The sequence below is a fragment of the Lemur catta genome, chromosome 23, assembly GCF_020740605.2.
Source record: "Lemur catta isolate mLemCat1 chromosome 23, mLemCat1.pri, whole genome shotgun sequence".
NCBI classification, from domain to species: Eukaryota; Metazoa; Chordata; class Mammalia; order Primates; family Lemuridae; genus Lemur; species Lemur catta.
Window position 1 is genome coordinate 7,192,318 of NC_059150.1, and position 24,316 is coordinate 7,216,633.

The following is a 24,316-nucleotide window of genomic DNA, read 5'->3' on the forward strand; positions in this document are numbered from 1 at the left end:
GAGGCAGTACAGATCTGGTATTCGAAGTGCATGTGATTCCAAAGCCCAGATTCGCTATCAATCCATCTCCTCTAAAAGGTGAAGAATTTGTGTAAGTCTGGGAGTGCAGTGTAAAGCCAGCCTTTCTTACTGCAAATTCTCATTTGTCTAGTGCCACGCGCTCTAAGAGCAGGACTTGCAGTGAGTGCTCTGAGTGCAAGGGGTGCCAAGGAGCGTGTACCTGGATTTGGGCCTTGGTGCACCCCCACTTAGCACAGCTCTGAGTGGTTAGAGCAGGGAGCTAGTGCCCTGGTGGTGGTCACTGGACTGAAGACAGAAACTGCAATGTTGCGGGTGACTTTACTGGGCACCTAAGCATGTTCCAGGCTCACCCCAGTGGTGATGGAGGGGCCCCCGGTGCTGTGGCAGTAACGCTGCTGGTAACAGCGATGAGTGCTTTTCTGATCACAGAGTGCTTTTAGAGGTATTATCTCATTAGATGCTCACATGACTCTGTGAGGGGGAGGCTGGGCAGGTGTCATCACTCCTATCTTATAGACATGACCTCTCCACGGCTGTGCAACCAGAAATTCAACAAATTCAGACCAGGACCCAAGTCTCTCCTGACTGTAAATCCACAACCACATGTTGCCTCTGGGTGAATTTGACACTTTGATTCTTCCTTTCTGGGCCACTGTTCCGGTGTGCCTGTAGGGGGCGTTAGAGGTTCTTCCCGCTTGGCTGCTCCGGAAACTTCTTCCCGAACCCTTTGAATGTAGCAGCCTTACAGCACATAATCTCACGGTATTACAGGCATTTTCTGTATCTACCTCCCCTGGTTTCTTCGGCCCCCCGCTAGCCTAAGCTGTTTCAGATCAGGAGTGCTCTATTTGGTCTGACACTCAGCACAGTGCATGGCCCATAGTAGTGGGAGCTCAGTAACTGCTTGTCGCATTGAATTACATGGGAATGAAACTGGCCAGTGTCTCCTCCTGCTCCTCTTAGGGCATGGGAAAGTTGAGTAAACTTTTTTCCTGGTCCATCCAAATGAGTGAAGTTGGAAGTGGCACAACTCAGGACCTATGCAGTATCATCAGGTGGCCGCAAGGTGGCAGTGTGGCACCATGGGGACTTGGCGATTGGCTCCCGCCCCCTCTGGGCAAGACACTGAGCTATCTAGTGGTTGATTCCTTCTGGATACCTGTTTGGGAAATGCCTCTGCGAAGTCCGACTGAGAAGCCGCTGCCTCCAGCTGCTTCTAAAAGCTGGGGATACAGTGGAAAGGCTTGTGCTTTTGGCGTCTGCCAGGCCTGGATTCCAATCCTGGCTCTGCCTTTCCCCAGAAGCTGAGCCTGGGGCATGCTGCTTCTCTGAGCCCCAGTTTCCTCATCCTGTACAAGGGCAAAGGTTGTGCAGTTAGAAAAAGCCCAGCATAAACGCGTGCCAGTTTTGTTGTTGGAAATTTCTGTGTTTGCCTTTCTCTGCCCTCTGTAATCTGGCTCCATCTTCGCCATATGATCTTATTCACCAAGCTTCAGACACTTCCCAGCAGTCTCTTAGCCTTCCCTGCGGCATCACCCAACCTCCCCAGCTCTACTCCTCCACCAGTCAGTGCCCGGTTCCGCCGTTCGCCTGCCTGGCACCCTTCCCTCTGCCTGTCCACTTCCTTCCCAGCTGGTCTCCCTGACGCCCCAGCCCTGTAAATACCCAGAGCAGTGGCGTGTGTACAGTACAGGGCTCATCTTGACCTCCCACGGAGATGGTGAGTCTGTGAGCATCCTCATCTTAATCATTTTGGGCCTCTGTGCGCTACACTTAGCAGACACTGTGTAATAGAAATGACAGCTGTTATTAGTGAGCATGTCAGGTATTCTGCTAGATGCTTTGCAGAAATATTTAATTTAGTCCTCACAACAAATCTGTGAAACGGAAGCTGTTATCTCCACCTTACAAAGGAGGGGTGAATCAGGATACTTTTGGCTCCAAGCAATAAAAATATTCCACTAAAAGCAGTTTAAACAGTAAGAAAGTCTATTATCTTACCAAAAAGAAGTCCTGAGGGGATGCTTGGTGATACCAACAAGATCCAGGGCATTGCCATGTCTCCTGGTGGCCTTCCTCAGTGTGTTAGTTTATCCCTGTAGGCTGGCCCCCTCTTACTGGCAACAAGGTGACTGCCATGGTCCCAGGTGCCACACACAGGAACGATGGTGTAGGTTCCGTGTGCTCCCTTTAAGAGAGCTCTCAGCGGATTTCTTACAAAGTTCTTGGCCATTTGGGTCTTAGGCTTGTTCCGAAGCCAGTCACTAGCAAAGGGACTGGAATTAACCAGACTGGCTTGGACTAGTCCAGATTCAGCCCCTGAGGCTGGTGAGGGGCCAGCCTCCTTTAGTCCCCCCAGGTCCTGGTCCAGGGAAGAAAGGGGACATAAACGAGGCTCAGCAAGGTAAGAAACTTGCTCAAGTTTGCAAATCTAATAAGAACCGGGATCCAGACCAACATCTGGCTGATTCTCAAGGCCATCTGTTGGTTGATTGAAGTCAACCACAGAAGTAGAAAGAACATTGCTCTAGATTTGGTGCGGCGCGTTTGAGTGATCTTGGGGGTACCGTCTCCTACTGACTCTGGAGTCTGTCCTTTACAGGCCGCTTTCCATTACTGTATTGGTTTTTCTCAGTCTGTCCTTCTCTTCATACCCCCCGCACCCCCTACCTGACTACTACTTGCCTTCTAGAATAGATCTCATGGCCTAAGCTGGAAAAAGGGCTGCAAAGGGGTCATACTGAGGTTTCATTTAGAGTAGGCAAGGAGCTGCAAAGGCCTCACGAGATCTGGAAGATGGAATGGCCAGGGAAGGTGCCGGGGGCTGGTGGGGGCCAGCAGGAGTGGGGAGTGTATGGAGTATCGGTGGAACTGTCAGGGCACATAGGCCCCGGGCTCGGAATAGGCCCTTGGGGGCAGTGCCACCTGTTCCCCGAGGAGACAGTGCAGTTACCCGGAAGCTGTTTCGCTTGCAGATGCTTCAGGACTGCCCCAAGGCCCGCAGGGAGGTGGAGCTGCACTGGCGGGCCTCCCAGTGCCCGCACATCGTGCGCATCGTGGACGTCTACGAGAACCTGTACGCGGGGAGGAAGTGCCTGCTCATCGTCATGGAGTGGTAAGCAGCCTGCTGTTCTGTGCCTGGCCCAGCCTGGCCCACTGCCCGCTCAGGTGCCTCGCGCTCTGAGGACAGCCCAGGCATGGACCCGGAAGCTGAAATGTAAATGCTTGATTTCCTCTGGGGGGTGACGGAGAGTGGCAGTGGGTGGTTTGTTCCCCAGATCCCACTGTGGCTTTTTTTCAGTTTGGATGGTGGAGAACTCTTCAGCCGAATCCAGGACCGAGGAGACCAAGCATTCACAGAAAGAGGTAGAAAGGGTCTGTCGTGGGGACAGGCTTGAGGCAGGTGGGGCCTAAGGGGGCTTCTGCAGGGCCTACTCTCGGGGGCGACACCAAGGCCGCTGTCTCCCTCGGCACGCAGCCACCAGGGAGGGCGTCGTCCTCAGCCGACCAGGGCAGCTCCTGGTGTCTTTGTTTCCGGGGAGGGGCCTGGGTGCGGGCAGCCTCTCAGGCTGCATGGGTGTGGGCCCGGCGCATTGGGCTTCGAAACCTAATGATGTATCTGTGACTTTCTTTCCTGCTCCCCCATGCTCCCCTCTGCAGAAGCATCAGAAATCATGAAGAGCATCGGCGAGGCCATCCAGTATTTGCACTCAATCAACATCGCCCATCGGGATGTCAAGGTGCCAGCCGTTCACATGCCCGTACCCGATGCAGTGGAGGGGGGCTGCCCCTGCACCCTTGCGGCCTGGTTCCTGAGGGTGCCATTCTCTGCCCTGCAGGGCCCTGCTCTCTGCCCAGGGGCAAACCCACAAACCTGGTAGTGAAGCCCTATCTGGCCACAGTCAGCCCTGTGGTTCTCCTCAGCCTGAACCTCCCACTCACCCTTGGCTTTTCTGTCCCTGTAGAGTTGACTGCTGGTTCTCAGTGTCAGTCTCTTATCTGCAAGCACTCTGTGAGCTCTGTGAAGGCAGGGAGCTGGCTGCACAGAGCTGCTGTTCCTCTTGGTGGGCAGCTCACAGGGCTGGGTTGTTGGATGAGTGAAGGAGGGAGGACCTATCACCCTTTGGTTTCTCGTAGCCCCTTGCAGGTCCAGCATGGCTGTTATTTATCTGTCTCTCTTCCCATAGCCCGAGAATCTCTTATACACCTCCAAAAGGCCCAATGCCATTCTTAAACTCACTGATTTCGGCTTTGCCAAGGAAACCACCAGCCACAACTCTTTGACCACTCCTTGTTATACGCCATACTACGTGGGTAAGTCCAGAGGAGGCCCAGGGACCTAGGCTTCCCCCAGAACTTTCCTCAACCCCTCCTTTTTGTGGGGGGGCACACATCCTAGGAGAGTCATGTCCTTATGGCCCTTTCTGGGGCTATCTGATGGGGCCTGCTAGAAGTAGGGCTTGGCAGAGTTAAGCTAGGAGCGAGGAAGTGTGGGCAATTCTCTGCCTGAGGTCATGGGCAGGATTTTGTACACACGTGCACTCTTCCTGAGAAGAGCCACCATTTCCATCAGATTCTCAGTGGCATCTGGGACCCAGATTTGGTTCTAGAGCCTCAGCTGACTGGCACAGAATAAGCTCTCAAACATGTTTGTCAGATTAAATGAGTATCATGGGTCTGAAAGTCTCATGCAGTTCAGGACTTTTTTAACCTTAAGATTCTGGCTCCAGGGTTCTTCTTGGGGGAGAATGTTCTGTTTTCCTTCCAGCCCCAGGCTGGGTTACGGCTCTTCCTCCTTCCACCCAAGCTGCTGCTCCCTCGCGATGGGCTGGAAGGTTGGGACGGGGAGCATCGTCCACACATCCTGAGGGCCAGACCCACCCACACTGACCTTTGGTTTGCAGCTCCAGAAGTGCTGGGCCCAGAGAAGTATGACAAGTCCTGTGACATGTGGTCCTTGGGTGTGATCATGTACATCCTGTGAGTGTGCTGGGAAGGGGCCGGGGCGGGCACAGGGAGGCCTGGAACTCCAGGCTGAGAAGGATTGGCAAATGTCAGCGTTGCCCTGTGGACGGGGGGTTCCCTGGGACTCCCCTGCGTGCCCGCTTCCTCAGGGCCCGTGGATTCTGGTCACTGGTGGTGGTATAGCTGGCTCACGGGCCGGGAAGCGTGTGGTTAGATGCCTGGTTTGCTGGATTCCTGGGCCCTGTCGCAGCTTTGTGTGTTGTGCCGGCCTCAGCCAGCCCCTTCTCTGTGACCTCTGCAAGAACACGAGCCTGTTTCTCACTCCCAGTCAGGGCCCCTGAGTGACATCGTCTTTGTCTCCCACTTCCTCCTCCTCTTGGCGCAGGCTGTGTGGCTACCCCCCCTTCTACTCCAACCACGGCCTCGCCATCTCTCCGGGCATGAAGACGCGCATCCGAATGGGCCAGTATGAATTTCCCAACCCGGAGTGGTCAGAAGTATCGGAGGAAGGTAGGAACCCAGCCTTGAGGGACTGGGGGCAGAGCCCGTGTGCATGTGTGCACACGCGCGTGGGGGCATCCGTCCTGTGGGGGCCTGTGTCTGCACCTGTGCCCACCCTGCCGGGTGTGTCTTGCCCGTGTGTGGGGCCTGTCAAGTAGCGAAGCCACAGTGGTCTTTGGGGCCAGTTCCTGGGGCAGCCTCCCTCTTTTGAGCCTGGTTTCCCCCTGAAAACTGCAAGGAGGAGCAGGACGGGGACAGAGGCCCCTGAGCTGTCCCTGCTCGTGTCCCACCCCACAGTGAAGATGCTCATCCGGAACCTGCTGAAAACAGAGCCCACGCAGAGAATGACCATCACGGAGTTCATGAACCACCCCTGGATCATGGTAAGCCTGGCAGGCCGGGGAGACCCAGGTCCAGGTCCGAGGGGACGGTCCCTCGGGACACGGCCTTAGCCAGGATTCTGCCTGTCCCAGGCTTTCACTCGGACCCCTTTTCTCTCCCCTCAGCAATCGACAAAGGTCCCTCAAACCCCACTGCACACCAGCCGGGTCCTGAAGGAGGACAAGGAGCGGTGGGAGGATGTCAAGGTGAGGGCGCCGCTGGGCGAGAGGGGCTTGGCTGGGTGGGCAGCTCGCTGGGAGCGCTCAGGATGGGGGGCGGCACTGGCGGGGGAGTTTGGTTCTGCGTCTTCTCGCCCCGGGGCTGGCTCCCTTCCAACACGAACAGCGGCCTGAGCCGCTTCCCTGACCAGGTTGTGGGCAGAGCACCGTGTTCCTGTCCAGCTCTGCCGGGGCTGTTTCTTAGAAGCCCTCTACTCCCTCGGGATCTAATGGCCTTAAAGGCCATCTGGTATGATCTCATTTTGCAGAAGAAACTGAGGCCCAGAGAAAGGGAGTGACCTGCTCAAGGTCATGCAGCTGGTACCTGGCTGGTATGGACCAGACCCAGGTCTCCTGACTCCTGGTCCAGTGCTCTCTCTGCCCTCCTGGGGGGTCGCTGGGGGGCCCCTGGGAGAGCAGCAGCAGTGCAGGAGCCAGGCTCTCTGTTGGCCAGCGCTGGGGTGGGGCTGCTGTTGGCAGTGGGGACCCACTGACTGGCCGTGTTCTCTTTCTGCCCCCATCCCTGCTGCTCTCATCCTGCCCTTGTCGTGTCTGCCTTCTCCTACGTCTCTCTCTGCCCTCTCTCCTTCTCGTCTTCTGGCTTGCTTTTTGCACCCGTCCTGCTGCAATCCCCCACCCCCACCCCCAGGAGGAGATGACCAGTGCCTTGGCCACAATGCGCGTTGACTACGAGCAGATCAAGATAAAAAAGATCGAAGATGCGTCCAACCCTCTGCTTCTGAAGAGGCGGAAGAAAGCTCGGGCCCTGGAGGCTGCAGCCCTTGCCCACTGAGCCTCCGGGCCCCGCCCCACTGGAGGACAAGCAATAACTCTCTACACGAATATGTTTTTTAAACGAGGAGACACAGAACTGCCCACTCCCACCTCCTCTCCTCAGCCGCGTGGAGCCTGAACTGTGCCAGCGGCTGGATTCAGCCTTCGGTTCTGGCCACCCCAGGGGGGCGAGGCTGGGAGGTTGGGAGGTTGGGAGGCTGTGGAGAGAAGCGAGCAAGGTGCTGTTGAACCTTGCTCATTTTACAATCTTTTATCAGTAATTTGACCTGGAATTTTTATGAAAACTCTTTTTTTGTCCTTTCTCCTACTTCTCCTTCCTACCAGACCCCTTCCTCTCTGCATCCTGCAAAGGTTTGGGGTTTGTTAAGGGTATTTGTGGAAACTGTTATAGGGAGTGGCCCTGTGTTGTCCCATCTGCCCTCCCCGCTGGCTCAGGCGTTCTGGGGGCTCCCACCTCTGCTTCTGGAGCCCTCAGGCATCACCAGTGTGCCGGACAGACAGGAGTGAGTGTGAGTGTGTGTGTGTGTGCGCACGTGTGCATGCGAGTGTGCCCAGATCTGTGCCTGGGATCGTGCATTTGCGGGGCCAGGGGCAGGCAGGGCTGCAGAGGGAGGGGGCCCTGCTGTGGCTCAAGAACCTTCTCCCTCCTTGGGCCTGCCCTGCCCGTTTGAGCCTGCCAAAGTGCCTGGGAAGCCCATCCAGATTCTGAACCAGGCCCTCCACGGCCTTTCTCTGTTAGCTGCGTCCCGGGAGGCAGAGGGGAGTGACCTGGCACTGGTGCAGCAATCAGGAAGACTGGATACCCCCCCCGCCCCCTTCTCCCCGTTGAGCGCTGGTCCTAGGTCCTCCCAGGCGCTGACCTACCGAATAAACCTCTGTCCCTCCCCTTCTCGCCATTATTAACCCGTTCTTGTTTATTTTCCTTAAGTTTTTAGCCATTTCTCAATGGGCTGCCTCTCAGCTCACACAGCTGAGCCCGGCGTGTCTGTATTGACAAAGCTTCTGCATTTCATGTGTACCTACTGCGCTCTGGGGGCGCCAGCCAGCCACCCCTTGTGGGCAAAGGCAGGGCCGGCCAGCGTGGTCCTCCCTCAAATTTCCCTCGTGTGGCCTGGTGGATGGGGGGGGAGTCTTTGCACCAAAGATGTCCCGACTTTGCCCCCTCGCCCGTCAGCCACTTTGCCATCACCCCCAAACAGCTCAGCTTGGCATGTCCGGGTCAGTGAGGGCAGGGGCCTCCCCCGATGTTGGTGAGGACAGCTGGGGAGAGATTCTCTGTGCCATGGCCCCGCTGTCCTGCTTCCCTCTGGGGGAAGAGGTGGCAGGAGTGTTTCAGCTTTCCTCTCCCTCGGGGCAGGTGGCGGAGGGGCCCCCAGGGTCGTCTTTGTGCACGGTGGGGGGGGGGGGACGGGCTCCGGGTGCCCACAGCGCCTCCCTCGTCTCTGATGGTGTGTCCAGCACTCAGACTGTTGTATACTGTTGTTTTGTATGAGCAAAATTGTCTTTACTAAACAGATTTAATAGTTGAAAGTTTTCCTTTCTCTTCCTTCCTGGGGCTCAGGCCCCCAGCCCCCACCCCCCTCCTCCATGTGCGGAGAATTCTGCCTGTTGGGGAGGGCAGAGCTGGGTGCCCTGGGAGAGGAGAGGGGAGGACGGCGGAGGGAGGAGAGGAGGACCTCCCTGACCGGCAGGAGCCGGCACCTCGCTGGGTGGGGACGCTGCTCCCACTCCCTTAGCACGAGCGGGGAGGCAGCAGGGGCTGGGAGCCCATCCTCTTTTGCCAAATACCAAACCAGGAGCCAAGCTGCTTCTCAGCACGTTCTTCTTTGACCTGCATAGCCACTGCCACGTGCTGGCACTCTGTGTCTAGGGGAGCTGGCTCCTGTGGGGCACAGGGAAGAGGAGGTGGTGGTTAATTTGGTTGAAATCCTGGAAAAGAGGCCAGGGAGCCGTCGGTGTAGTGCCTGCGAGTTCCAGGAGGTGGCGATAGGGGCCAGGAAGAAACCACAGCTGGAAGAGACAGCCCGGTTCAGGGACCCACTCTCAGTGTGGGACGTTGGCATCGCACGATGACTTGATTTGCAGTAGAGCCTACCGTGGAAACTGGTCTGCCAACCCCATTGCTCGCCCTCCGGGTCAAGCGGGGAAATCGCATGTCCTAGATCATTTCACCAACTTTCTCTTGTGTCATCCTCAGAACTTGGGGGAGAAAGGCAGTGCAGGCCACCCCTCCCTGCTGAGGCTCATCCAGAGGGTGAGACGGTCTGCTGGGGTCACACAGCTAACTGGTTTGGATTAGGATTCGGGCCACAGGGTCCTGTCCTCAGATCTGCCCCCTGCCTGGAGGAGAGAGGAGAGGTTCACTTGTCCCCTCAATCATCAAAGGGATCACATGTCCACCCTCAGCTCGTGGGAACAGAAGCCCCATGGGCTCCCGAATGCGTTGCTGAGGTTGGTTCCTGCCTTGACACGCTGCTCACCACTCTAGACACCACTGCTCAAAATAAGCCAGAATGAGGTTTTGCTTTCAGAGAAATCCAGTTGTTTTGTCTGCACTTATGAAGGTGTCAGAAGTGGTAAGAACCCAAGGGGAAGAAGGAAGCGGGGTAGGGTGGGAAGGGAGTTGTCAGCACTCTGCTGTCTTTAGAGGCTTTGTTGTGATGTTTCTTGTTCCTGCCATATACATTGAATGGTTTAAGTAGCACACATTTACTGTCTTCCTGTTCTTCAGGTCAAAAGTGTGATAGGATCTCACTCGTCTAAAATCTAGGTCTCAGCAGGGCGGCATTCCTTTCTGGAGGCTGTTTCCTTGCCTTTTCCAGCTTCTAGAGGCTTCCTGCTTTCCTTGGTTTGTGGCCCCTTCCTCCATCTTCAACCTGCAACCTCACATCTCTCTGCCATTTCTTCTGTGGTCACATCGGTCTGACCCAACTAGGGAAAGGTTTGTTGCTTTTAAGGACTAGTGTGGTGAGATCTGGCCCATGCACATAATTCAGGGTAGTCTCCCCATTGCAAGGTCCTTAGCCTTAATCCCAGCTGCAGAGTCCCTTTTGCCATGTAAGGTGACATAGCCCCAGGTCTAGGGACAAGGGCATGGCATCACTGGGACTGTGATTCTGCCACAGAGGCCTGACTCACAGCCTTCTCAGTGGTGCCCAACGTTGACTCTTGTGTTTTGCTTCCTTTCCTGTCTGGGTCAGCCCAGCTCAGGGGGACTCTTGTGGCCAGTGAGGATCCAGCCTGATATTGGCTTTCAGGGAAGGTGGCCGGGGCGAAGGGCCAGGAGGGCTCTGGACTGGCGAGTGGGATCCTGCCGCACCCTTCCATGCCGCCTTGCCCTGACCTTCCACGTAGCAAGCCCCTGTTTCTAGGGGGAACTTAACCACCTCCTGCTGGACTCCTGGGTGGGGCAGCGATGGAAACCTCCGCTCCTAAAGGCAGGTGCTGGCTTGCATGGGTGCAGGGGTGGGGCAGGCCAGGTGTGCTTCTCGAATACCCTTAAGTGGTGTGAGATGTAAAGAGGAGCTGCAGACACCCCCAGGCACCTGCCGAGTGCCCTCTTCACCATCATGAACACCGTCTGGGGGCTCAGTCCAGCCTCCAGTTTACCCGAGAGGAGCCTGAGGCTCAGAGAAGTAAAGAGACTTGCCCAAGGTGACACCAGAACTAGTCAGATGACCTAGGTCTGTCTCCAAGTTTAGAGCTGCTTTAAAATCCATGGGCGTCCTCTTGCTAAGGGAGGCAGCAGGGCGGGGAGGAGGGGCTGCTGAGACTGGCGCCCGCTGCATGAGCTGGGCCTCGTTTCCTTTTCCATGAAATGGGCATGGCGTTCCTAGGCCCTGTGGCTGTCGTGAGGAATTCAATGAGAAAATGGATTTAAACGCTTCCTGAAACGCCAGCTGCCAGGCAGCCTTTGCCACTAGTGGGCTGCCCTGCAGAGAGGGCACAGGGCACAGGGCGTGGGGCACGGGGCACGGGGCATGGGGCGCGGGGCCGGTGGCCCAGGCTCGGTCATGCTCCTGCCGCTAGTCCGGTGGGTCTGTGTCTTGGGGTGAGGAGGCAGTTGGCTCGGTAAACAATAACAGTAAGCTCGGGGCTTTCCTCTGACTGGGTTGGAGACAGGAGAGGCGGAGGGAGGGCCGTGAACGGTGAGCGGGGAGGTCCCGCAGGGTGGGAAGGAAATTCAGTCGTGCAAAGCGGAGGGTGAGGGTGGTGAGGCTGGAGAAAGTGCCCCGCTTACCGGGTAATGTAAACAAACCCTGCTGGGCACGCCCCAGGTGGGCCAGGGCGGGTCAGAGGGGGCTTTGGGGGGCACCACTGTGCCTCAGCCCCAACAGTACAACCCCTCTGGGTTCTGTCTCTTGCAGCCTTCATTTAGGGGCCCGGCCACCCCGGGGTGTGTGGCTGAGTTTGGGAGTAGCAGCTCTTTGGAAGGGACATCCTGCTCTAGCTCTGGGGGCCCTTTTGGTGACTTCATCTTCCTCTCCTCTCCCAGTCAGACCAGTGTGGAGCGTCTCCCCAGCCTGCTAAACCACTGACTATCCAGGCACTTCCTGTATGCCGTGTGCTTTGGGAAAAGCAAGCCAAGGGTAAAAGTCGGTTCCTGCCCTTGAGGGGCTGGTTGGGGAGACGCAGAATGCCTGTGTGCAGCAGAGAGGGACTTTGTCTCTCCGCTCCCTGCAGCCACGGGCCTGGACACTTTAGAAACTGGTCCAGACAGTGAGGCGTGTGTCATCCCAGCCCGGGTGGCATGGGGCAGCCTCTTAGGGCCTAGAGGTTTGGAGACTGGAAAGAAGTGTGGTCAAAAGAAACACGCCCTGGATCCTCCTCTGTTTGGGTGAAGCCCTCACATCCATGCCTTGGCTGGGGATGGTGCCCGTGCTCCCCACCCAGACACGTAAGAGTTAAAAGAGGCCGACTGAGAACGCTGGGGAAGCCTCGAGGGTGTGCGAGGGTAGGGCCACTCTGGCCTCTTCAGCCTGAGCTGCTCCAAGAAGACTTTCAGCCACCGTTTAAAAGTACAAATGCCACAGTTTGATCCAGTGCGGGTTGAGCACCTGCTCTGCGTAACCCCCAGTGCTCGGGAATCAGGGGAGACGCAGGCGAGTAAGAAGCGGGTCCAGCCCCGGTGGAGCGCGGTGCGGAGCCGCGTGCAGACGTGGCTGTGACGGGAGGCAGGCAGAGCCCACGTGCTCTAAAGAGGGAGCGGCAGGTGTGGTGGTGCAGGAGGGGCCGTTCTGCAGAGACCCAGGAGAGTTTCCCAGCAGCCCTTTGCGCGGGCGCTGGAAGGACAGTTCTGGTGGTAGAAGATGGGCGAGCAGCATGGCGGAGATTTTCCCATTGGGTCTCCAGTCAGCTTGTCTGTGCAAGAGCCAGATCCACCCTTCTGGGGCAGGCTCACCCCTTGTCTTCTGGTCTGAGCTACTGTCTGCTCCTCTTGTGCTTGACCTTTGACCCCCACGGGTTCTGCCCCCAGAAATCTGGTCTCCCCCAGTGGGGTGGCCTCGGTGTTTTCTGTCCATCTTCTCTTTCCAGCCGCTCCAACTTGGATCCCCCTCATTCCTGATGTTTGCTCCCCCAAACCAAAATTTGGCAATATAGTCTGATGGAGATTTCACCGCTTATCTTTCAGTTCATTAATTTTTAAAAAAGACTTACAAAGTTATACCTTAAACTTAGGTCATTTTTAGTCATGCATTTTACAAATCATTATGGCAAATGACATTACGTGAAACTGGGAGCCCTCCTGGAAGAGCGGGCTGGGCGCCGTGAGGGGCTTCCTTGCCCCTCTTGCCTCTGCTACTACAAAGCCTTTCTCATCCCTCCATCCTCATGAGCCTACACCAGCCGTCAGTGTGGTGAATGTGAAGCCCTTGGGAGCCTCCCCGGTACAAGTACAAATGCCAGTGTACCTAAGCTTCCATTGATGTGTTTTTATTTTTAACACACCAACATCTCAAACCTGGGGCTCCCTCGGAATCTACATATGCCCTCTGGTGGGAATAATGACTGCTCTGATGGTCTTGCCCAGAGCCCTGGTCGGGAAGTCTTTGACTGTCCAGCTGTAGGATTTCAGGTGGGGCCGCCGGGGCTGTAGAATCTGAGCACTGTGGAACCTGTGATGGTAAGTCATTCTTAGGGACCAGGTCTACCATGCAAATGCATTTGTTTGCATAACTTTCTTGCTCTCAGGGACAGTGAAGTTTCCTACCCCCATCCCACACCCGTGGCGGGATTTGCAAGTGAAATATTGGGACTGACTTTCCCCCTTCGCAAATCCCCCATCCCTCCCAAGTATCCCCACAACCCGCTTGGTTTTGGTTCTGTCTCTGAGTCTCAATAAGACCAAATACTAGTCTTGACCTCTCCTATCCTAGTATCCTGACATGCAAAGTATCTGCAAAAGTTACGCAAACGAGCACCCTGTCTGGGTGGCTCCGGCCCTAGCCAGGGTAGTCACTGGCTGGCTCTGGGCACATCTGAGTCCATGTGAAACGTGATCTTGCTCCTTCCTCAGTCCAGGCAGCTGTGGGCCTCTTGTTCCTCAAAGAGCTAGTGCCTCTTGGGGTAACAAGGCCTCAAGTTTCAGAATGAGATGAGTTCTCCCAGCCCTCACCCTCTGATTTGGAGACCTGTGATTCTGAAGTCATCAGTCAAAGGTTTACTTTTCAAAGAAACCACGGTCTCATCTGAGTCTGAGACTGAGAGCTTGGTTAGCTGGAGTCTGTGGTGCAGAGAGATCTGGTATTTGTAGTAAGATCAAGAGGGGCCTATGGTTTTCTGGCGCTCAGCTGTCTCCTTTTCTAGTCAAAAACCTGTACTAAGGAAGGAGTCCTCATAGTGAGACTTCAGCCTTACCTCTCACCCCACCCAGCTGCCCGCAGGAGGGAAGGGGAATGAGGGCAGGGCATTCTTTGAGCCAGTGTGCAAGGAAGAGGAAGAGGGTAGGTGAGAAATCCATTCTGATCAATTTACTCTAGACCCTGAAAATGACAGCTGACTCAGGTAGGTACTTGTCCATTGGATGGATGAATGCATCTAAAGAAAAATTAACACAAGTAACTTTAGTAATTCAAACATAGAAATTATATATACATATATGGACATACAGAGTGAAGTGTGAAAATTGCTCTATAACCTCTCCTTATCCAACTATGCCAGTTTCCTCTACAGAAATAACTTGTTTGAATAGCTTGATTTGAGTTTTATCCAAAAAGTTCTATTAATTTAGATACTTTTGTGCTTAGAAGCACAACTGAGAAATTTCTTTGGAGGTTATAACAAGTATAAATGGTATCATTAGACATATTGTTCTGCAACTTGCTTTTTAAAAAAATTGTGATAAAGTACACTTAACATAAAATTTGCCATCTTAACCATTTTAAGTGTATATTTTAGTGTATTGTCTTAGCCATTTTTAAGTTCAGTAGTATATTCACGTTGTTTGCAACCACTCTCCAGAACTTTTTCATACCCATTAAAAAATATGCAGCTTGCTTTTTTAACTTAGCATATCTCAGTGAATTTCCATGACTGAACTCATAGAACTACCATTTTTTTTCCAGTTGTAGAGCATTCCATCTTGTGGATGTGCCACAATTTATCTGCTGTAGATGGATATTTTTGTCCCCCCAACCTTTTTCTACTATTGGTATAGATGCTGCAAATATCTTGTATGGTATTGAGCACATTCTTAAGGATTTCTGTAGTATAGATTACTAGAAGTGGAATAGCTGGATCTAGAGGTGTATACATTTTAGGTTTCAATAGGCAGTGCCAAAGAGACAGTATCAGTTTATGAATGAATGCACTTTGCATACTGCTTTCTGAATGAGAGGTCCGTGAAAGGATTTGCTGTCACCAGTGGAGCAATCTGGGGGTAGAATAAGTCAGCTGAGACGAAGAGGGCATTCGAAGCACTTCCCGAAACTGGTAGATGCAGATGCAGACCCTTGGCCGCATCGTGGGCGACTGGAAAAGTCTGATCGAGAGGCGGGTAGGGGATTCCTTCAACCTCTCCCCACATCAGCAGCTCTGCTCACTCAGTTGTGGTCATTTGCATACATTTTGGGTGTATAGGCAGAATGGCTGAAAGACAAAAATCTGAGGTTCAGCCTTGCTCAGCCTCCTAGTGGTGTTTGATCTTGAGCTACCTGAGCTGCTTCTCAGACGGGTATGCAAGTGCCCTGCGGGAACGCTAAGGCCATGACAAGTGTGCAGATAACTGGGACACAAGACAGACGCTGGTGGGTGCAGTAAGAGAGGCCCAGGGTGCCCTGGGAGGTTAGAGGGGAGGGATCCCCTCTGGTTAGGGATATCAGAGAAAGGCACATGGTGGGGGAGGTGGCTTTTGCTCAGCGTCTTAAGTGTTGTGGGGGACATGGGACACATACAAACATTTTTTCTTACTTTACAGGAGCCCAGCCACATTGCCTCCCAAAAAGCCTTCATGGGACACCAATTGTGTGCCCCTGCTGGTTGCTGAACCTGAGGGACCCGGCTTGCGATGTAGTGGTCAATAGGTCAGATGCGCACTGCGCAGTGGAAATCTTTGGAGTTACGTTAAACTGGGTTCAAACTATGAGCTGGTGACTTGACCTCTCTGAGCCTCAGTTTACAGCAAAATGGGGATCATTATTGAGGCACCCTTGAGGATGTGCCTCATGAACCTCCTATTACGGGGAGCTTAACTGTCCAAGGGCCCCTGGTACTATGCTCTGAAGTTCATTGTCGCATTTGTGCAGAGGTCACACTTCCCTCCGCCTGCTCCCAGTGACTGAGAGAGCATAGGGATACTAAGGCCCGTCCGTTCCTGGGAGAACCAGGGCTGTAAAGACAGCCAACTCTGGCTTGAGAAGTCCCTGGCACCTTTGTAGACCCTTGTGCCTGGGACGCTTGCACGCGTCCTCCTGTCCCTCTTTCCTTAATGGGGTCAGGTGTGGTCTGAGGGCTCTCCCAGCCTCACTTCTTACTCGATTTTCTCTCATAAATTTTCCCTGATAAAACCCTTGTATGTTTAATCCTGTTTTGGCAGCTGCTTCCTGGAGAACCCAGAATAGACAGCATCTCCTATGTCATAGGGTTGTTGGGAGGGACAAATGAAATATGTAACAAAGTCACGTGAAAGCCTTAGCATAGTTAGAACATGTAGAAATTACGTACAAGACTGGCCCACAGCGCTCATTATTGCCATATATTCCCATATTTCAGTAGTAAGTACTGCAGTCATTACTGTTGTACCAGTGTGAGCAGGAGTTAAGAGGGGAATTTGGGTTTGGGCATCTAGAATCATGTTTTCCTGGTCCTGCTCCATCATCTCCTGAGTCCCCTGCCCCCTGCGGACCCACCCCCTCTCACTCGCCTTTATGACAGTGGTAGTTGTCCCTCCGGATGCCCTGGGCTGGCTCCTGCCCCCGGCTCCTCTTTGCGATATAAAGTGGCTGACACTGTGCAGCTTGGTTGGGAAAGGAGGCTGCCTCGAGGGGCTGGTGCAGGGGGCTGCGGTCCCACTGCATTTGCCGCTCTTTAGTCCAGCAGAGAGGACCCCCGGCAATGCTGAAGTGTGGCCCGGCTGGGAGGCAGCGTGAGGAGGTGACGGGTCACCGCGGGGCGTTGGCAGCTGGGCAGAGTTGGCGGCGAGGGGCCGCGGGAGGGTGATGGGAAGGCAGCGAGCCTTCGGGTGAAACAGACCACGAGAGGGGAGGGTGAGTCACGGGCTTGCTCTCAAAACCCCCGTGCCATGGTCTCTAGAATTGCTGAAAGTGGAGCCCGCCAGCCCCAGCCTAGGCCCCAGTTCTAAGAATGCCTCCGCTTCCCTCCCTCCCACAGCTGCCAGAATTAATCAGGTCCCCAGGCTCGGGGGGTATTGTTCTCTTCTCATAAGACTTTGGCAAAGAAAACCACTGGGTTATATCCCAGCAAAAGAGGCCGCAGAGATTAGGGCTGATTGGGAGGAAATGTGAGCATAGCGGTGTCTAGTTTAGCTCTCAGAACCTGGTCCTTCCTGCTCACACCACCAAAGGAAATTTGGCTTAAGAGAATTCAAGAGAGGACGTGTCATGTGGTGTAGGCTAGAGCCCTGGGCTCCTACAGGTCTGGGTTCATGGTCCGGCTCTACTACTAGCCAGCTCAGAACCCTCGAAGTCTGTGTGCCTCGATTTCCCGATTAGTAAAGATGGTGATTTAAGAGCATCTTCATCATAGCACTGCCGTGAGATGAAATAGCTGATCAGTGTCGACATTTAGCCTAGTTCCTGGCACATAGTGAATGAAAGCCCAGCGAGGGGCCTCCTGGTTCAGTTCAGAGACCCCAGTTCCCCTCCGTGACCTTTTCTTTTCTCTGGGATTTTTGATCTCCACCAATCCTATGAGGAAGAGGTATAATTATCCCCATTTTATAGATATGTAAATGTAAACTAAGGCTCAGTTTGATTAAGTACCTAGAAAACAATCGTTTGTATTAATAGTACAGGACCCTGAGTCTCAGCAGAGGTTTATAGCCTACTTGGAACCCCTCCCAAAGGCAGAGAGGAGGCAGTGAAAGCATCTAAAGCTCAGTGAGGTTCAAGCCCCGCTGTCCTTGTGAAGACCAAGCCACAGTTTAGGGGCCTACAGTGCTCATGGACCTCAAGGGTTGGAAGGGGACAGTGTAAGCCATTGTGTCTACCCCTAGGTCCCCAGGATGGAACACTCCTTCAGATATCAACACAACTCATTTCCTTTAAGTTTTGTTCACATGTCACTTTTTCAGTGACACCTACCCTCATTGCCCTACTTAAAACTGCCAACTTCCCTCTTGCCTTTGACCCCTCACTCTGGGCACTGTACCCCTTCGTGGCTCTATTTTAAAAAACCATTTTTATTGCAGTATAATATACATACAGTTACCCTACTTAATTTTTCCCCATAGATCTGGTCACTTTCTAAAAGCCTAAAACTTAGAATGGCTGGCACGTAAGCTCCCCAAGGGCAGAAACTCGTGTCTGCTCTCTCCACTGGCATGTCCCCAGTGCGTGGCACGTACCGGGCCCTCAAATCTCGTTGAAGTTTGGTGAGAACAAGCTGGCGTCCAGTACCCTTTGCAGAGAGTGAAGATGTTCCTCTCTGACATGACAGTTTCGTGGAGGACAACACAAGGCGCTGTATGAGTAAGTGCCAAGGGTGTGGTAGGGACGGTACTGTGTGCTCAGGGTCAGGAGCAGGTCCCAGACCCCTGTGAGATCGGGGAAGACCTCCTGGAGCAGGTCAGTGGGCATGCCGATTCCTTTAGCTCTCCCGTCACCCGAGACAGCTCCTCCCATCGGTCCCTCTGTCAAACCCCATCCCTCGGCTGCTCTTTCTGCCCGTTTCCTCTTGCTGTGCCCTCAGTGGGTCCTGTGGTGGTAACCGCACTAACCATTCCAACCCGTCTCATTCCTCAACCTGCTGTCCCGGCAGGCTCAGCGGGGGCTGCTGCAGACACATTGCCCACGGGCTTGTGCAGCCTGGGAGGGGCAAGCAGAAGGCAATTCGCCCTTGGGGTAGGGCTGACCTCAGAGAGGCTGTATCCCCAGCACCTGCCGGGAAGCCCAGCACCTAGATAGTGTTGGGAGATACTGGATGAGCAGATGGATGAAAGCTGAAGGTTAAAAGATGCCCCACGAAGTCATTTTAATTACCCAGCCTCTGGAGACAATAGTGGTGTCATTTAAACAGCTTTCTGGTTGTGTTTTCTACTTTGTTATGTATTTGTATTTAGCATTTTATCTTACGTCACTTTTCTCCAAATGGAAGCTTGCAAAATTGTATTCAGTGTGGTCCAATATAGCTGAATACAAATAAATTAGAAAATCAAGGAAATAAGAAAATAAAAATGGGAACACAAGGAGAGAGGGATATATACCAAAAGCTCTTACCCAGCGGAGCCTGGAGGAGCCGGAACCCAGGGAGTAAAGCCCTGCTGTTGTCTGGGGGCTCGTACCTCTGCTCCTTCAATGAATGAGCCATTCTGAGGACAACCCTGGGCCACAAACCCATGGTGTGTGTGGGGCATGTCCCTTGCTCCTGGAGGCTAGAGGGGAAGTGGAGTGTCACAGTTCTTATGGGGTCCTGACTCTACTCTGGGTTTATATCAGACGCCCCTAACCAGACATATCAAAGAGTAGTTTGAGGAATGGACAATCTGGGGCATCTCTGAGTCACAGAATCTTGGGGCTGGAGGCCCACAAAAGGATACTAGTGCTTCTCAAACTTTCTGAAATCGTAGACCACCGAATCATAATATTTGCCAGGCTTCACAAACCTCTGAATAGCTACGTATAGGGGAAAAACCAAGGAGATGTAATTTCTTTAGGTATTGTGGTTGCAATGAGGTAACAATGAGGTAACATTATATCTGTCTTTACTAACAGAACACATTAACAACATACGGTTTTCCAATTCTCACAGCACATTTGCAATTGTGTTCATAGGATCTAGACTAGAGTTTCAGGAAGTCACCAATCCCAGAATTTACTCCCTCCCAGAAAGGAGTGCTGTAGCCACACTGGAAACCACAGTCCTTTCTTCTTGATTTGTCCTCAGTGGACGTGATAGTGGCTAGTGATGGCCTCTGTAGGTAGAATCACCCTGTGATAAGTTCCAGCAGGAAGCCTTTGCAGTGAAGCTGATGAATCTTGAACTTGAGAGCCTTGACTTGCAAGGACCCCTTCCTAATTTGGTATCTGTAATTTTTATTTATTTTTTCTTAAAGACAAGCTTTGGAGCCCACAAAATCTGGATCCGTTGCTGCTTGTATTCCATTGTGGACTGAAAGGCTGAGTACACACTAAAGATTCCTGCCCCCTTCCGTGGTTGTCAATGGAAAGCGACTGCCTGGCCAGTTACATTTCCCAGCCCCTCTTGCACCTAGGGGACTCAGTTTTAGCCAATGGAATGTGGGTGGAAGGAATATGCCACCTTTCCCTGGCCAGACTTATTGGAACCTCCCATGAATGTGATCATCTACAAACCGTCCCTCTTTTCTTCTGGCTGCATGCTGACATCGGGGCAACCTTGGAAGCCATGCACTGATGACAGCAAAGTGTAATAGAGTCCAACTTCATTTTTGGAATTTGTTGACAGCTCTCAAGCCTACCGCTTCTCTGCCCTCATCTGCCCCACGAGGTGATAGGAAGGCCTGAGCACTTCCTCCTTTGGCTTTGGCAGGAAGTTCAAACCATGCAAGTCCAAGTCTGTACCTGGGGCTCCTGAACCCTCCCCATCCCCTCACTATCATAAAATCTAAGCCCGTTGATCCTCTCTTCTCTCTCTTAAGCCATTTTTGGACCTGCTTGGGAGCCTGCCCTGCTCTCCCCAGGAAGCCCCATTATGTGAGTAAACACATGTGGCATCCTCAGTCTTGACATTCAAACCAAATTTTGGGTGCGTGGGGTCCCTCTGCTTCTGAGGGGTGACCGTAACACGGAGCTTCTCAGCGTGAATGATGACAAGGAACAGAGCTCTCCTCTACCTCTCCCTGCCTCCCTCCCTGCCTCCCCCTCCACATGTGTTCTTTCTGGGAGTAAGAAATAGACTCCTGTTGTGTTAAGCCACTGAGATTTTAGCGTTTATCTCTTAGCATCTAGTGTTACCTTAACTGACATACCCAATGGTAAAGCTGACTCTCTAGTTCTAATTATTTTATGTCTAATTAACCCCAACATCCTAAGTGCTTCTGGGAAATCTGAAAAAAAAAAATCACTGGGTATTTTCTTTTCTGGCTACAAAAGGAGGTGCTGACTCTTTGTGTAGCAAAGAGATTGTGGATTGTGAAGCCTTTTGATTCAAGACACGGGAAGAAAGATGCTGTGATTCTGGAATGATGAATCATTTCTTTGTTTTACAGTACTAATATGTCTTTATTCACTCGTAGTATTTTCCCGTGGAGACGAGAGAGGAGGGAGGGAGGGTGTGCGTGCACTATGAAGCAATAGAGGAAGGAAGTGAAGGGAAGAACAAAGGCCGGCAAAGTCAACCACCACATAACACACCCTGCGATGGAGTCACCAGGCCCGTGGGGCTGTGGGTCAGGAACGAAGGGAAGGGAAGGATACAGACAGTGCACACTTCCCCACCCTCCCTCCTCTCTACCATCAACATTTTACACAAAGCTTTGGTTTCTGGCAAGAAACATGGACGTCCATTTGCACCATCTTCTGTTTAACAAGCCTCAGCTTCCATGGCCCGTTTCACACATCAACAGAAGAGTTTGGACATGCACACCCTTTTCCCTTCTCAGCCTGCTGCTCACTCCCGGTTTCTACATGGAAGGTTCCCTGCTGCTTCTCTCTACCTTCGGAGTGGACTGGACTGCTAGATTGCTAAAGCAGTGGTGTGCGAGCAGGTAGAGGAAAAGGCAATAGTCATTAGTTTCCAGTAAAGGTCACTGTTTAGGTCCCACCCTTAAGACTGTGAATGCCACTTGCTGGGATCGTGCTGAGGGAGATCCCTGAGCAAGGAGTCTGTAGATGTGGGCGCGGAATCAAGTATCAGAGGAGCTGCAGAGTCATGCTTGGGGAGACAAAGCACCTCCAATGTGAAGGCAAGAACAGAATAAGTAGCCCATCAAGCCATCAGATTGCCCAGGGTGGAGAAATTGGGGTTCACTCAAAATGAATACTTTCGTACCATACCCGACTTGTGTGGCAAGGGCGTATTTGAGGTCATTCTGGTCTAGACAGTTGTTTTATGTGGTCACTGGACTGGTAGATTCAGATTTCTGGTAGGCTTGGTATATCTGGATTTCATCAAGGCATCTGAGAATGTCTTATGTGATCAATTTGCGGATAAGATATAGCTGTCTATTAATTCTAACTGGATGAAGGTGCTTGACTGATATCTGATACGCTGTGGCCTTTGCCCACCATGTTTAATGTTCTATCAACTTGGGCAAAGGTGCAAATGCCAAGTTTATCAAAAGATCAAATGCCCAAAATATCCAAGAGCAAAGTAGAGCTGGGTGAGCACAAGTCATAAATTTAGTTTAAAAAACTTCAGTGTACAACATGGAATGAGATGCAGTAACTTGGTCATAGTTCAAATAAAAAAGACGGGATTTGAGCTGGCCCCAGGGGATTTGTTTCCTAAGGTTTCTGTAACAAACTACCACAAACTGGGTGGTTTAAAACAACAGAAATGTATTCTCTCACAGTTCTGGAGGCTAGAAGTCCAAAATCAAGCTACCAGAAGGGCCGTGTTGCTTTGGAAGCCCTAGAGAAGAATCCTCCCTGCTTCTAGTTTCCAGTGGTTGCTGGCAGTCCTTGGCATTCCTTGGTTTGTGGCAGTGTAACTCCAGTCTCTGCCTCTGTCATCACGTGGTCATCTTTTCCTGTGTGTATGTCTCTGCATCCAAATTTCTGTCTTGTTCTAAGGACACCAGTCATTGGATTAGGATCCACCCTCATCTAGTATGACCCCATTTTAACTTGATTTGACTGCAAAGACTATTTCCAAATAAGGTCACATTCAGGGGTACTGTGGGGTTCAGACTAAACATAACTTTTGGGAGACACAATTCAGTCCCCAACACCCAGGATGGCCAACAACATGGTGCAGCTGCCACTAAAGGATCTGCATTTTAGTGGTGAGGCCCCATCATGATAGCTAACCCTGGAGAAGGAGGATGATCACCCTACTGTACCTAGGGAGGCACAGCTATGGGGCTGTCATCACTACCCATGTCCTCCTGCTTCCCTTGGCTTCCATGGCCACACTCCCACTTTCCCTTTTATCTTTCTGGCTGTTCCTCCTTGGTCTCCATTGCTGATATGTCTTCCTCAACTGAGCCGTTAACTAACTGATTGTATTCCTCAGTGGTTTATGCCTTCTCTTCTCCTTCTACCTATTTTTTCTGAGTTGAGGTCCTCTCCCACGGCCTTAGTTACCATTTACACTGATGACCCCTGCATCTTGTGGAGACATCCCCTGAAATCCAATTAGACATCTCTACTTAGGTATCTTGGAGTTTCTTACCTGAATATATCCAAAGCTGAGCTCTTTATTGTCCCTATTTTTTTCAAAATGTGGGCCTCCTGCAAGGTTTCCAGTCTCAATAGATGGCACGACCACCTGCCCACTGTTTAAGGTGTCCTTAACTCCTCCCTTCCTCCGCCCCTCAGGTCCAGCCAGCCGCCAAATCTAATTGACTCCACATTCAAACTAGTTCACAAATATGTCTGTGTAATTTTTTTATTTCTACTGCTGCTACCTTGGTTCAGGCCACGTTCTTTTTTTTTTTGGCTTAGATTTTGAATTGTCCTCCCAGCTGCTGGCTTTATTCTTCTCTAATCCACTTTCCACACAGAAGCCATAATGCAAATATGATCATGTTACTTTGCTGCTTAAAACCCTCCAATGCATTCCCGCCCTCTTTAGGATATGAGTCAACCTCCCTAATGTGGCCAGAGAGAGACTGCACAGGCTGACCCTCCCACTTACTTCTTGAGCTTCATTTCTCTTTATTCCTTCTGCTTTCTCTTGCTCCCTCCCCTTTCTCCTCCATGTGTTTTCTTACATGCTGTTCCCTCAGCCCAGCACACTGTTCCTCTCTCGCTTTAGCTAATAAACTGATACTCATATTTCTGGTCTCAGTTTAAATGTCCTCTCTCCTTCCTGCTCCACAGCCTGCTTGCTGTCATCAGTGACCATTCTACAAGTTGCACAACTGCAAGGGGTGAAGTTTGTGTTGTATTATGTGTGAATGGTTCCCCTGAAGTGGTGCAATGACCCGGGACGGGACACGTTGTTCCTCACTGTCCCTGCCTAATTGTCTTCCCTCTTGACTGCAAGCTCCACGTCTGAGTCTCTGCTGTAAGCCTGGTACAAAGTAAGAACTCAATATCTGTTGAATTAATAAATGAGATTTTTGACTATTTATATATCTGTCAGTTAAAAAAATAGATGAAGTTTTAAGAGAGAAATGGCTAATTGGAGTGCATACAAGAAATGTGGAGAAAAAAATCTGGCAACCACACCTTTTACAGAATAAGTAATCGAAGATACTTAGTTTGGAGAAGTAGAGATTTAGAACAAATATGATAGTTGCATTCGATATTTCCGTGTGAAGATGGAATACATTGATTCTGTTTTTATCCTAGAAAGATAAGGAAAACAACTGAAGGCAAGTTATAGGGAAGCAAATTTGGGCCTGATAATAAAATTGAAAGAACTCACCCATATCGAGAGCTGTCCAGAAATGGAACAGGTCGAGCACAGAGTGACAAGTTCTGCCTCGTGGCAGTTATTGAGGTACGAGCCGGATGTCCATCTGTAGGATCACTGTGGGCGGCCACTGGATGACAGCTTGAGGGGCTGACTCAAAATGTCTGTGATTTTATGACTCTGGGAAAGTCTACTTTTGACTTGAACTCAGGTGTTTATTTCACGCCCCTCTGTGCTTGGCACTCCTGGGGACATAG

General features: G+C 52.1%; 1 protein-coding gene across 1 annotated transcript in view; it reads left to right on the forward strand.

Annotated features, from left to right (window-relative positions):
* The window catches only part of MAPKAPK2 (MAPK activated protein kinase 2), a 41,066-nt gene extending 32,655 nt beyond the window's left edge, over positions 1-8,411 (forward strand). Inside the window, exons 2-10 of the mRNA XM_045536597.1 lie at positions 2,997-3,136; positions 3,323-3,387; positions 3,682-3,761; positions 4,209-4,335; positions 4,926-5,001; positions 5,372-5,496; positions 5,785-5,870; positions 5,994-6,074; positions 6,736-8,411. Of these exons, the coding sequence (XP_045392553.1) occupies positions 2,997-3,136; positions 3,323-3,387; positions 3,682-3,761; positions 4,209-4,335; positions 4,926-5,001; positions 5,372-5,496; positions 5,785-5,870; positions 5,994-6,074; positions 6,736-6,879 (924 nt within the window). The 3' untranslated portion in view covers positions 6,880-8,411. The remainder of the gene's footprint in view (positions 1-2,996; positions 3,137-3,322; positions 3,388-3,681; positions 3,762-4,208; positions 4,336-4,925; positions 5,002-5,371; positions 5,497-5,784; positions 5,871-5,993; positions 6,075-6,735) is intronic.
* Positions 8,412-24,316: the final 15,905 nt, after the last annotated feature.